The sequence below is a fragment of the Scatophagus argus genome, chromosome 15 (genome assembly GCF_020382885.2).
Source record: "Scatophagus argus isolate fScaArg1 chromosome 15, fScaArg1.pri, whole genome shotgun sequence".
NCBI lineage: Eukaryota > Metazoa > Chordata > Actinopteri > Scatophagidae > Scatophagus > Scatophagus argus.
The window spans coordinates 1,548,872-1,563,383 of NC_058507.1; the positions used below are offsets into that span (position 1 = coordinate 1,548,872).

At 46.0% G+C, this 14,512-nt stretch overlaps 1 protein-coding gene across 8 annotated transcripts in view; it reads left to right on the top strand.

The window, feature by feature from the left end:
- The window catches only part of kcnh5b (potassium voltage-gated channel, subfamily H (eag-related), member 5b), a 108,066-nt gene that overhangs the window by 21,183 nt on the left and 72,371 nt on the right, over positions 1-14,512 (top strand). For 5 of the 8 annotated variants that reach the window (XM_046413740.1, XM_046413739.1, XM_046413738.1 and 2 more), the window contains 4 exons: positions 473-579; positions 2,072-2,200; positions 9,608-9,723; positions 13,475-13,867. In XM_046413740.1, the coding sequence (XP_046269696.1) occupies positions 473-579; positions 2,072-2,200; positions 9,608-9,723; positions 13,475-13,867 (745 nt within the window). The remainder of the gene's footprint in view (positions 1-472; positions 580-2,071; positions 2,201-9,607; positions 9,724-13,474; positions 13,868-14,512) is intronic. The other 3 variants (XM_046413744.1, XM_046413742.1, XM_046413743.1) reach the window with 1 other exon arrangement.

The window sequence follows — 14,512 nt, forward strand, 5'->3', positions numbered from 1 at the left end:
AAAATAAAAACACACAAAAAGTATTCCTAATAAAGATGGTTTAAAATATTCGGTAAGTTTTTTTCTGTGATCTGCAGGGAGAAATCGAACTGGTTTTGATATCGTTTCCCTGACTTTCAGCACCTCTTTGTGTGTGTTTTAGTCCTAGAAGACACTGCGGCTGTTGGAAAAGAAAGCAATCAGACTAATTATATTAGCACAGATTAAAATGTCTTCAGACCTTTAAGGAGTAACCATGCCAGGAAACGCAGGCTTCACCAGTCCAGCACCGACCACAGTCCTTCACTGTGAGCAGAATTTCTGCTGCTGCGTCGATTTTACTCTGTAAAAATCAAACATGAAACTTAATGGAGGCCTGGTGGTAAAGATAACAGATCGACAGTCCCATTCCAGACATGTGTGATATGCTATAACGCAGGGAAGAGGGGTCAGCGGGTCGGCTCGCTATTGATCGCTGCTGTTTCTTTTCTAGTTTTATGTACGGAGAGCTGACGGACAAGAAGACCATCGACAAAGTCAGGCAGACGTTCGACAACTACGAGTCCAACTGCTTCGAAATCCTGCTGTACAGAAAGAACCGTGAGTGCTCACTAAGCTGACATCTGTTTGCAACGCCGAGAGAACTCAACCTTATGTGTCCAGATTATGTTCACCATCCAGAAATCAGACACTTTAAATGTCAGAAAATCGCAGTCCAATGTGACACCTTTGTTCTTTGTCCAGTCAAGCCCAAATATGTTTAATTTGCAAGCACCTAAAACACAGAAAAGCAGTCACTGTTGAGAAGCTTGAGCCAGCAGGTGTCGCTTACCGTCTTCCTCCCCGAACTTGAACTCTGACTCGGGTTCGAATTGTGTCCACATCACGTCGTGTTTGGCGTTGCTGCCCTGCTTCCCAGTGGCGTGAATAATACAGACGAAGCTGTTGAGCCTTCGCTCTCCTCAGAGGCCTCTTGGTGCTGCCAGCTCGTTTTAGTTTTTCCACAGTTCATTTGGAGAAACAAAGTGAACAAGGTTTCGTCGTTCTGGCTCCTGGGCTTCAGAACACTCTCTGACTTCCTCGACTTATTTGACTTTGAGTTTCTTCTTAAACACTTTCCTGATATTAATGGATCACGTGACTGCTGGTAGGGGAGAGGATTTGACCAACAGACATCTTTAGGGTTCGTATACGTGGACACGAATCGTCCATTTTTTAACCACTGCTATTATTACATGGATGGATGGATGGATGTCAGATAAAACCTTTATGGGTAAATGATGAAAGTCCTAATGTGATTAATGATAGTGCAGAACTTCAGCAGGTTAACCTGGGCAAACTTCTTCTGTCCAGTGTGACGGAGCAGCAGTGCAGTGAGCAGTAAATCCTGGTCAGGAGCATAGTGGACAAAGTGTGGACAAAAATAGATCCAAATGCTCCTATCTCACAACACTGAGCACCCACAAGAGCGAAATGCAAGAGGCAGAAAGGGGGAAACACTAAAAAATGACAAGATCAGTTTTAAAGTGGCTCAGATTTGCTGACAATCCGGAGGGCCCTCAGCGAGGCTGATTCAAATGTGACGGATGGTGACTGTGAGCAACTCGTATCCGCAGACGTTATGATATTAATGTGTGTGCAGCTGTGCTGAACTTTGGATCTCCTGAAAGCCTGTGAGGAGGTAATAAAGTGACAGAAACCTCAGCTGGCCCGAGGTTCAGAAAGAACAGCGGGTTCCTCAGAAGTGATGACCTTAACATTAAGCTGTTAAAACCACACCACCTGTTTGAAAAGGTGTAATTTAAACGCCAGGCAGGAGATAATCAACATCACTGGATAGATCGAATTGTTCTTTTGAACATTATGGGATGCGTCAGGGCTCACAGCTCAATACTGTGACTGCTCATGGCACATATTTCGTTATTTTCATCTAAAGTTGAGCATAAACCCGGTGCCAGCCCACATGCTACAGGTGTTCACAGGTGAAACCCGCCAAACCCACGCTCGCCCATCAAGTCTCCCTTTGAGCCTTTGGAGGCTGATGTCTTCCTGGTCTCTCTAACCACCCACGATCTTTGTGACATTCCTGCAGGAAGTCCAGTGTGGTTCTACATGCAGGTGGCTCCCATCAGGAACGAGAACGACAAGGTGGTTCTGTTCCTCTGCACCTTTAAGGACATCACCCTCTTCAAGCAGCCCATCGAAGACGAAACCACAAAAGGTGAGTGTTTGACTGCGGCAGGCTGAGAGGAGCTTCAGCAACATCTTGTCTTTTTGAGGGGATTATTTTTGGGGGCTGGCTGGTTTATTATTAGATACTTCAGAGTAGAATTGAAAGAGCAGAGGGATGTGTGGAGGACGATTTCCAGCTCATGATGTGCCGCGTCGTGTCACCAGAACAGATCATTTTGTGGCCTCTCTGGTTGTTTCGACAGTGTCAACAGAAGAGAGGGAGCAGCAGGGGGGATGACATGTGACAAAATGTGTGAGTGGGAAGCAGATGAGTACATGGCTGGATGCTCCAGTACGTAATGTAATGCCAGGACATATAATCACGTTTCTTCATCCTCCTCCTCCTCCTTTAACTTTTTGTTGTTCTTTTTCTTCCTCGCTCATCATCCTCCCCCCTGCTTTTTGTTCTTCTCCTCCTTCTTTGTGTTTTCTTGCTGTTTGTTTCTGTTCATTCCTGCACTCATCTTCATGATGTTCTTCTCAGTCTCCACCCTCTTCATCTTCTCTTTTATGCTATTTTCTTTCCTGTTGATTCTTCTTGTCTTCTCAGTGTCTTTCTCTCTTCTTTTCCTTTAGCTTATTTTTCCCTTTGTATTTCTGCAGATTGTCCTCCTTCTCCCCCTGGTTTGACCAGTACTTTTTCTTCCTCTCCTTTGTCCTCTTCTTCTACTTTAACTCACTTTCCTCGTCTCTGACTATATAGACAGAAGTATCCAGACATTCCTCTTTATGAGGCTGTTTCTCAGGGTTTGGGCTCGGCCCCTGACTTCCAGTGAAGGGAAATCTTAATGCTTCAGCACACCAAGACATTTTGGACAATGCTATGCTTCCAACTTTGTGGCAACAGTTTGTTGAAGGCCCTTTTCTATTCCAGCATGACTGTGCCCCAGTGCACAAAGCAAAGCTCCATAAAGACATGGTTGGATGAGTTTGGTGTGGAAGAACTTGACTTGTGGAAAGCCTTCACAGAAGAGCTGCAAAGCTGTCTGTGTGTTCAGAATGAGATGTCATTAAAGTTGCTGTTGGTGTGATGGTCAGCTGTCCCAATACTTTTGTCTATATGGTGTGTTTTCACGATCTGATTTTCTATCATCCCACCCTCTCTTCATTCCTTCCTTGCTGATACTTTTTTCACTCTCCTCCTTTGTCCCTTTTTCCTTTATCATCTTCTCTTTGTGTTCAGTTATTGTCCTCCTCTTCCTCCACCTCCTTGTGCTCCTCCTTTCTCCTCCTTCTTCCTCCTCCTTTCATTCTCTCCCACTAACTCAGGACATTTTCTCCCCTCTTCATTTCATCAAGCTGCGGCTGCGTGAAAAAGAAGAAAAGTCAAGTCTTGTTTCCCTGCGATGCGGAGCGTCTCGAGCTGTCAGGTTGGGTTTGAGGAGGTTGTGATGCTGTCAGGAATCACAGGAGATGTGGGCGGCGGTGTCGTCCTCTGTGCCCTGACTGATGCACAGTGTCGTCTTCCTGCCCTGGGCGTCGTCCTCGGCGACGCTGAGCGGGTGTGCTTGCCCTTTGACACCCTTCCCCTTTTCCCTTTTTAATGTACAAACACACACATACAGAAAGCACGTGTGCACACATGCAATAAGGTGCCCCCCCACCCGCCCACCTCCACCCTGCAGGGACCTGCCCTGAGTTGTCGTGTGATTCGTTTTCATTCATTATGTGTGCCCAGCGACACACGAATAACACGGGTTGAACATGCAATTAGAGCTTGAGTGGAACTAATATTGTCACATCAGCGTGTTGACGTCTCTGCTGGTTAGTTCCTGCTGCTGATGCTTAATGACAAACTTCAGATTTGACTCTTCTGACTTGCCACGGCTCAGTCAAAGCAACAGTACGAATGCTGCTCAGATGTCAAACTCAATCATCTCACTGATCATTTTGCACTCAGAAAAAAAGGTTAAAGACTGGTTTGAGCTGTTCCAGCGTGGCCTCTGACTCACTTGTCTGTTTCTCAGACATTTGTGAATATTTGCATCGAAAAAGAGAAGATTGCTGCACTACTTAACAAAAGGCTTTTTATTGTAGACATAAAACGCAAAATGCTGCAGTTTGCTGTCCGGGGTTTGACTGGCGTGCTGTGTTTCGGTACAGTACGGCTTGTCTGAGGATGCAGCATTCGCCTGCCGTGTCATGGCGGCGCGCTGTCGGCCGCTGGTGAAGCACAGGGCTGGGAGAGGCCGTTTGTGAGGGAGGGAGATTCGCTGCTGCAGGCGTTGGCAGCTGAGTCTGCTCGTGCTGCGGACCCCAACTCGCCCTCAGCTCCGTCTGCGGCTGCTCCTGCGGCTCGGCACGCCACAGCACGTCAGCATCAGTCGAGCGCTGCCGAGGAGCTCCATCATCAGCTACATTAGCAACGTGTATAAATGCATTTTCTGCACCCTGTGACTCTCTGTGTTCCTGCCCCCAGTTTTGCCTTAAATTATCCAACTTCTCTCCGTTCTTACGCAGTCGTCTCACTTCTTCTGTGCAGTCGGTGGGAAAAAGAGGAGCAAAGTGAAACACGTGTGAGTGTAAAACGGTTGAAATGGTGAGCGTCGTGCTTAAATCATTTTAAGGTGTGTTTATGTGTCTCGAACAACGTTCAACGATAGTGAGGTGAGGTGTTCCTGCGTAATGCCTCAGGTGGCTGTGTTTGAGCCTGAGCACAACTCTTCGCTCGTTCTGATCAGCTGACTACCTGAAGTGATGTCTCGCCTGAGGCTGAGCTGACTGCCATCTGTGAAGCTTTTACAGGTGCTGACAAAGCGAACAGTCAACACAGCAGCTGTGCAACAAAACTACGGCGTGATGTCGACCATTTTACACTCACACACCGTTTACGCCATTAAAGTTGAACCTGAAGATTAGGAGCATTTGTGTGACCGTATCCTTCAGTAAACGACGTTTAACAACAAATGAAATGATGTTGGCCCATCAGTTGGACTCAAAATTCACACAAGGCACCGACATTTGAGCCGTTGTTGGCCCCGAACGCCGACCAATGTTTGAGCCAGTGTTGGCACTTGACTCATAGATCATTGGTCCACCAACCAGGGGCCTCTTTAAAAACTTTGCACACTGCAATCTGCAGACAAATTTATGATCAGCATTTGGGCCAAGACATCTTGGGCTACCAGCATCAGCACATTCCCGTCATAAGTGGCTTCAGAAGAGGTCTCGCTTATTAGTCTTCATTTTCCTTGGGCCGTAACAATAAAGATCCCTTATTGCCACTTTAGGCTTCACAAGTGACGTCTACAAACAAACCAGACAATGTGAACATGTGGGAAATACGGACAGTTTGCATCTGCAACACCTGCACTGCAGGTATGGGGACAAACTATTTAATTTTGGGACTGAAAATAAAAATAGTTGTTGGGTTAATTCAACATCTGTGCCCATGTGACGTACCTGAACCCTCTCCCGTCCCCTCTTCCTGATTTGTGTGTCCTGAACCGCACAACGTGCCACACAATGTCAAATCAAGACGTTAAATGTGGACAGTCCACGTGTCCTGTGGACTGTGTGGTTTGTCCTTCAGCAGACACTTTGCTGTGCTGTGACTGTGGGTGCGAGATGTCCTCGGTTTGGTACTGCTGATCAAAATCTCATTTCAGAATTCACTTTGGTGCTGCGTGCACCACTTCTGCTCCCCTGTTATTTTTAGCTCCGGCGTTTCCTTTTTTCTTCCACTTCCATTGTGCTCCACATCAAGCAGCGTTTCATTCTGGAGGGGAACCATAGCTGGAGCATTGCTATTAACCACGAAAAGACCTCTTATTTACTTGTCCTGCAGTCTCTGCTCCATGTGAGGTCCTTTTATCCTTACGTGTCAGCATGTACAGTGGAAGCCTGTGAGCCGTCACTGTGTGTTTACTGAAGTGCCACCAAGACAAATTCCTCCATTTTACCTCATAATGAAAGTGATTCCAGGCTTGAAAAAGTACACATTGACTTGCTTTCCGTGCCAGCAGTCCACTATTTTTTTTTCCTACAAATTGGGGCATGGTGCTGTTCTATAATGCATGCTCGCTGTTCAGTGAATTATGCAACCTCAGCTATGGAATCGGTGCATTAAAGAAGCACTTCAGGCGGCTGCTTGAGTAAATGGAGTAACGCCATAATGGAAAGCCATGCCGTGAAAAGTCCTCAAGTCAAACTTCTGTTTCAGTAAACACAAACATGCATTTCGTGTGGAAATGCAAAGTTGAATCTGTAAGCAAGAAAAGTGAACAATCCCCAGTTAGCGAAGCTGCGGGGAGGAAATAAACTTGTGTCAGCATCGGACTTAACGATAGCACCTGGCATTTTACAATTTCTGTTTCTCTAAAACGTAACATCAAAAAGTAAAACGATGATGGGGGTGGTGAGCAAGCAATGTAATGGGTGTTTGTGTAAACAGTGCTAGCACTCAGTTCAGTGCACTCAGGGGTTTTACAGCCAGTGTGATGCTGGCTAACTTTAGCCAGATGTTGCTGCGTGCAGATGTGACAGAGTCCGTGACCAGGAGAGGTGTTGAGGCATGTTTGGTTCCTGGTTATGAATGAATCAGTGAGGCCCCTTCAGGTGTCGCCCACCTGCAAGACACATTGTATGACAGAGACAAAACAAGAAGAAATTAGATATATTAGGTACTAGATTTAAACTTAACAAAATATCCTGAGTGTTAGCGTCTGTGGCAGGCTCAGGTGTCCAGCAGACAGCAGGACTCAGGACAGTCGGCGGTCGTGATAGAAAAGACAGCAGGATGTCACACAGGTGAGACTTTCAGAGATGAACCCCGTCCAACAGATCTTAACTGAGCGCAAAATCTCCTCTGAGCTTCTTCTCAGCGAGCTTGTTTACTTTTCCGGTTTGCTGCCAGTAATTTTTCATAATGATGTCATTAAAGTGAGCGTAAACGTAACACGATCTTGGGAGATTGGAAAGAAGGCTCACTTCACCACAGGTCACAGTTACAGGATAATGACAGCAGCTGAGCTTGAACAGCAGAGGCTTAAGATCGGAGGTCAGCAAACTGACTCTGATGTTCATCATATCATCAAGTCACAGATAGCTAAGATTAGTTTTTACGAGCTGCAGGCCACACCAGACCAAGTCAGGCTGGAACAGGTGATTTCAGCATGTGTTTACTGAACTTTCATTTAAGTTTTCATTTGTGAGTTGAGTCATGTATTATCATTCTTTCTAAATTAGATCTAAATTAAAATTTCAAGGGTAACTACAGTCAGTGAAAAGTTGCCAGCTAAAGAAATACAGAATTTTCACTTTAAATTTATTTCTGGAAACTCTGCTTGAAAGCACAGCACTTCCGTTCTTGGGCTTGACTGACAGTCACATCTTCTGTTCCCAACAATCTGGTTTTTAATGCTTTTCAGCAGCCAGCAATAAACTGTACAATATATGGTGTGTTACACAAGCATTACTGTGGCAATTTCCCTCCAGGAAACATATTAAAAAAATCTCCATTTTGCCTAAGAGCACCCACACTTATTATCTATGGTGATCCAGAGCCAATTTAAGGTATTAGCATATAGAAATCCACATAAAAGAAGCCGCTCTGCAGCTGAGGATGTATAGTAAGTGACACAACAGCCGCTGCAGTCGTTTTCCTCGAGTGATTTGGACCCAGCACTCGGAATAAACTCTGATTAAACTAGATATTCTGCTCTCAGCACAGTGTTGTGTTTGGCTTCTTTCACGCCGCTGCACAGAGAAATGAGTGGCTGAATGTGCCTCCATTCCACCAGAGAATGAAAAGGGGGGGTGGGGGGTTTGGACGGCCGGAGGCCTGAGGGTTAAAAGCCATTTCAAAGTCCACGTTTTGTTCGTAATGGCCCCTTCAAAGGGTCAGGTCGATCACGATGTGTGACTACAGTATGTGGCGTGCCTCTGTTGTGCTCCTCTCTGCCCTTTCAAACATTTGATTTTATTTTTAGAGCCGTACAGTAAGTCCAGGCCAGGCCAGGCCGTCCTCCGTGCCGTGAAGCCGTGCTGGCCTTCCCTGAGCAGCGGTGTGACCAGCAGGGCCTGCTGTATTTCCACTTTGTGCCAGATTCATTTTTAGCTGTGATGGTTTTAATGTGATAATAAAAACTGGTGCCAAAGGATTTTGGACAGAAACAGGACTGGACAGGAAGAGGAAACAGAATGCTGGCTCAAACAGTACAATAATTTTTCGTAATGCTTGCTGTGCATTTCCACTGCATTTATAATTACCTTCAGGTGTTAGCACTTTTCAGAGTATATTAATCACTGGCATTGAGCTGAAAGTTTACAAAGGTCATGTACAAGTAAAATCAGTACAGGAAATGCAGGGATGTTTATATTAGCTACAGCAAACTTCCCATTTCAGCTGTAGGCAGTTTTATTAGTTTCATATTAAAATCGATGCAGAGGCATTTCCTAACAAAATTAATGAACTTAAAAATAATTCATCATAATAGTAGATTCGAATTTTGCATTAAAATCCTGATGCTGCACAATATTTTCCCCCAAAATGTTCTAAATTGGAGGTACAAAGTAGATGAAAATGTAAATACTTTAGTACAAGGACGTTTAAATTTCACTTGAGTAAAGTACTTCAGTAAATTGTACATCACTGGTTCTAAACTTTGTCAAATGTGTATTAGTTATGGCTCTCTTGGATTGCTAACAATCTGTGTCGAACCTGAAAACCGGATGGCAGTCGTGTGAGGCGGACTGTGGACCAGCAACATCTGGATTTCCTGTTCAACTTAATGAGCTTCACATCAGAGTTTTAAATCAGAGCTCACAAGGTGCTTTCACTGTGTTGTACTGCCTGCCTCAGATGGAGCCACGACCCGACCGAAAGTTCTAATGGTTGACCCGAACAAGCTTGCAAGAGGTAAAAGCATGAGCCACACTGAGAAACTCCTCGAAAAGGATCAATAATCAAAGTGAACCAGTGACAGAACCTTCAGCCCGAAGCTTCGATATTCACAGGAGAAGCAGATGCTTTCAGAGATTCCTGTGGTATTGATCCCCTGAAGGAGAAGTTCTCCTTCAGCTCGGGCTTCCACTCGGAGGTCAGAGCACATCGGACAGCTGCAGAGCACAAACCCTGCAGCTGGTGGACGTCCAGTCGCGTTCAAGGACACTTTGTGCAGCAGTGGGTGTTTGTCATGGAAGCGGGGCTTGTGCTGCATTCACTTCGTTCCTGGTTTAGTGTAAATACGGACTGCTGAGTGGGAAAATCAGCGTTCCTGCCAGGCCTCTCGTGGCAAGAACAAGTGAAAGCTGTGGGAATGTTTTCTGAGTGCAGTGTGTCTCTGTGGTCCTGATGAACTGGGAGCTGACTGGTACCTCATTGTGTGTGTGTGTGTGTGTGTCGAAGTGCCAGCTGACATGCTGTGGTGATGTGTTTAATGTCTCTTTCCTGCAGGATGGACCAAGTTTGCTCGGCTGACGCGGGCGCTCACCAACAACCGCAACACGCTGCAGCAGCTGGCTCCCATAGGCAAACATGAAGTCAGCCATAAACAGTCCAGACTGGCAGAGGTGAGCTCATGCACTGACACAAGTGTTGCTTCAAAGCACTTTGCAAGATGTATTAAACTGCAAGTAACTCTGAAAACCACAGTAACCGAGTGCTTCTGTTCCTGCCGTGTTCCCGGTTTTCCCTCACCGCCAAAACTGGCCAAACGTTCAACTGACCGTTAGACTTCATTAGTTTAACCTGAAGGTCCACTTGCTCGCTTTCATCGAAAGCTCCTGACTGTTTCTCCTGGTCTTCATCATTCTTTTATCTGATCGTGTGTTGCTCAGTGTTGTACTGTGTTGTATCATTTATTCCTTTGCCAGCATCTGCTCAGTGTACCAGGGCTACACTACATAGACAAAAGTATTGGGCCAGCTGCCCATCACGCCAACAGGGACTTTAATGGCGTCTCATTGTAAACACACAGACAGCTTTGCAGCTCTAACAGCTTCCACTCTTCTGTGAAGGCTTTCCACAACATGTTGGAGTGTTTCTGTGGGAATTTGTGCCCATTCATGCAGTAGAGCATTTGTGAGGTCACACACTGATGTTGGACCAAAAGGCCTGGCTCACAATCTCCGTTCCAGTTACTGTCAGCCGACACAAAGTTTACAGAACATCAGTAAAGCTGCCAACAGTCTGACATAAGCTAACGGGGTATAACATCAGCTACGCTAACATCAGTGCAGGACTGAACAAATGCAGCACTCAGTTAGTGGGCCACTTTCACAATGAATTTTACTTCCTGTCACTTCCTGTCCAGCTGCTGTTTTATTACCTCCTAAAACTCACTTTCTCATTGAACTCACTGACCTTCGTGTTCTTAGAGTTTACCGTCAATATACCTAATGAGTGTCGAACAGCAGTTAATTTTTAAGCGTTCCAAAAATGTGGTTATTGGAAAGGAAGGAAGCCTCCGACACTGAAACATCGAGCCCTAAGCTAGCAGGAGTGAGTTCTGCCCAGCACAGCATCTCTCTGCTCTCAACATTATTTCTGCACAAATAAATCCTCATATAAAACATTAAACACCACATGCAAACATTCTTCTAACGGCACACTCAGACACCTGCGTTAACAGACAGGCAGGCATGCAGGCGTGCTGTTCTGTGCCGCACACAATCCCACCGCCGAGGCGTCCATCCTCCCCCGCCCTCCCCCGCCCTCCCCCACCCTCACCCACCCTCACCCTCTCAGGCCAGCTTGTTAGACACAGCGAGCGGTGCTTTCTCGTCGTGGGAACCCTGCGGACTGCAGCTGTCATTAATATTTCATGTTGGGTGGGGAGACAGAAGCAGGGTGCTGTGGGCACTCTGAATGATTATGACTGCTGCTGGAAATTTAGAAAATGGATTTCGGGGTCGGGGGGAAGATGGCTCATGTCTTCTATCGCCAGAGCTCACCCACCTGTTTTATTCATGAAGTGTATCGCCACTCTAATCAGAATTTGTTTGAGTTTCCTCCCTGCTTAGCACATGAGGTGAGAAGCAGTGTGGGTTTTTGGCAAAAAGTGTTACTTCCAGCCTTTAAAGGTGATGGAGCCAGAGAGGGATGAAAGAGTGGAGAGGAGGAGAAAACAGGGGGAGGAAAGATGAAAACAGGGAGGTAAAAAGACGGGTAGTTGAGTAGGACAGGAAGAGAAAGTAATGAATTAAGTGAAGGAGAAATTATGTGTGGAGGGAAGGCAGAGAGGGAGGACAGTAAAGTCAGGACTGAAGGTCCTGATGGCTCAGCCTCTCTAAATACCACTCATATTTACAAACTCATCATCCTCATCTAAAACCACACAATGTACAGCTGAATGAGCTCCAAAGTTGGACTTTTAGCTCAGTTAGTCGAGATGATTTTGAAAGAGTTTTTCTTCTGGAGCAGAAGCTGAAGTTCTGCTGTGACTTCAGCTCTTTATAAGGCAGGACAAGTCAGAAAGAAGGAAACAAGATCACGAAGGGTGGGGAGAAAATCAGTGAGGGAAGGAAGCGAAAGAAGCTGTGAAGGGAGGAGGAGGAGAGTAGCAAATAACGAAGGGCAGAAGGATGCAAGAGAAAGAGATGTAGAAGGAAGGAGGAGACGAATGTGAAAGCTGCAGAGATGTGATGCTGGCAGGGAGGTAGGAAGGGGAAAAAGGCATAATCGCTTACAAGCTAATACACCCTCTTCGCCGGCTTCCCACCCGGGCGTCGGATGGGAGAGGGTTGCATAATGTCCTGAGCACGCTCAATAGATATGGCAGGTGATCCATCTGCTCCACAGCCTGAAAGGCACAGCTGGCGTCTTCTTTCGAGGACGCTGTCGAGTGTCGCATAAGCAGAGTTTTCTGTCTCTTTTTCCCACACTGCCGCTGGGCTCCTAATTGACAGCCTCAGTTTTAAGCGGCGGTGCTGCTCTTGACCAGGGGGCGCTTTGACTGGCAGCTCTGATGATGAAGATCAGATGAGATGCAGCTCCGGCGTTATGAAGCCTGCTGTTGATCCTCAGCTCTGTCGGCCCGCCTCGTCACTTAACATCTGACTGAGTCCTGCTGTGAGGACTGACGGAGCTAACCGACGCTAACTGAAGCTAACTCCTCTCAATGTGATGAAATGTTGAGTGGAAGAGGTACTGTACACATACGTATACCAGGAGCATTACAGCAGCAGAAGTGCTAGTAGTAACAGTACTGGTGGTACACACTGTAGTGGCTGCAGCAGTAGCAGTAATGATAGCATTAGTAACAGTATCAGCAGTAGTAGTATGACTGGAAAGATGTTAGTAGTAACCGTACACATAAGTAGTAGTTATGCAGTACTGTTAGTAGTAGTTTCATCAGTTTTCAATTCAGTACTAGAGTTGCACCTGCAGCAGCTCTGCAGAGCCCAGCAGGGACTTTCGTCAACACCTTCTTTCAGCTCGTCTGATTTCCTTTTTCTGTCCTCGCGTGTCTCGTTTCAAGCCAAATTTTTTCATGATGCCGTGTTGTCACAGCACGTTTTGCTGAGTTCAGATGACGTGTGTGTACACAACAAACTGTTAACTGAGACTACACAGAAAAATAAGGCAGGAGTCATTTCTCTCTTTCTTTGTTAATCTCTGTCATATGTTGCACAGATTTCATTTGTCCTCCTCTGCTCTCCTGCCTTGTCTGAGCAGTGAAACTGACAGGACAGACCAACACCGAGTTACATGTGAATTGATCATGGAAGCAGATTCTGTATTTTTGTGCTCATTTTAAAGAACAGCACAAAAATTGGGCCACAAGTCGTGATGATAGTGAAACTTTTAATTTGTGTGAACCACTTTGAGATGAGTTTAAACTCTGCTGTCTTTAAATGTGTGGATGAAGTAACTTTTTTAATCTTATTTTATGGTTTGATGACTTTTTTGTGGTTATATTTTATGATTTAATATTTCTTTTCATAACTTGATTTATCTTTAAATTGTTTAACTCATATTCTCTTTAATGTTTGGTTCCAGTGATAATTTCCACAGCTATTTTAGATTAAAATTTGTATTATTTTAGTTGCATTTCTGTCCTTCATTCACTGACTAAAAACATTTCAGTCCAGTTTTAGTTGAAGAAGTCGTTATGTTTTAGTCAGCTTTTCATCAAAAAGTTTTCTAGCCTTCCTGCTCGCCATCTGAAAAGAGCAGAAGCTTCTGGTAAAACATAAGAGAGGACACGAGGATGAAAAGTTGGCCGGATGGAACCCGGTTCCACCGAGGCGAGTCCGTTTGAGTGACGGTAGGCAGAGCAGTTAACAGAAGCGTCATGAAACGTCTCTGTCACACCTCCAGGTTTTGCAGCTGAACTCAGACATCCTCCCGCAGTACAAGCAGGAGGCCCCCAAGACGCCTCCCCACATTATCCTTCACTACTGCACCTTCAAGACCACCTGGGACTGGGTCATCCTCATCCTCACCTTCTACACGGCCATCATGGTGCCCTACAACGTCTCCTTCAAGACCAAGCAGAACAACATCGTCTGGCTGGTGCTGGACAGCGTGGTGGACGTCATCTTCCTGGTGGACATCGTCCTCAACTTCCATACCACCTTCGTGGGGCCCGGCGGCGAAGTTATCTCCGACCCCAAGCTCATCCGCATGAACTACCTGAAGACCTGGTTCGTCATCGACCTGCTGTCCTGCCTGCCCTACGACATCATCAACGCCTTCGAGAACGTCGATGAGGTACGGGCTTTAGAACTCAATACCTTCGTGATTCTGTTGTTCAGGTGTGTGCATTTAAATCGAATCCTGTGGAGCTGAATTAGGACCAAGTCTGACGCTGACTGGATGGCTGTGATTGTTGTGACCGAGTGAGGCACAGGAACAAAAGCTGGCAGTGAGGATGAGTTCCTGGTCTTTGAGAGGGAAGAACTGCTCTTCGTCTCTTTGGAGCTTAAAGAAGCTTCACCACAAATCATCCTTTCTCCCACCCTTTCACAGGGCGCATTGATCTCGAGCCGTTTCATTGTCTAAAGAGTTAGAGAAGGGAGCTGTCGCTGGATACGGCAGCCTGTGGGAAAGGGAGTCTTTAGATGCTGGACCTGGTGTTTGATGCAGGATCCGGCCTGCTCTGAGCCTTTTGTTTTCACGGCCATTTACCCCCATTAGATATCGAGGAGTCGTATCAATATGGCCTCAAGTCCATTAACGGCGATTTTCCGCTTGATTTCCTGCTGAATTAATTAGACTGCAGTCGGAGTAAAGGAATCAATTGAACGTCGATGAGAAACAGAACAGTTATTATCTGCTGGTGCTGTACACGTTTCTCTGTTTGAACATGTTATCTCTCTGTGTGTGGGCGTCCAGGTTTTCTTTGTAAGAAAATGA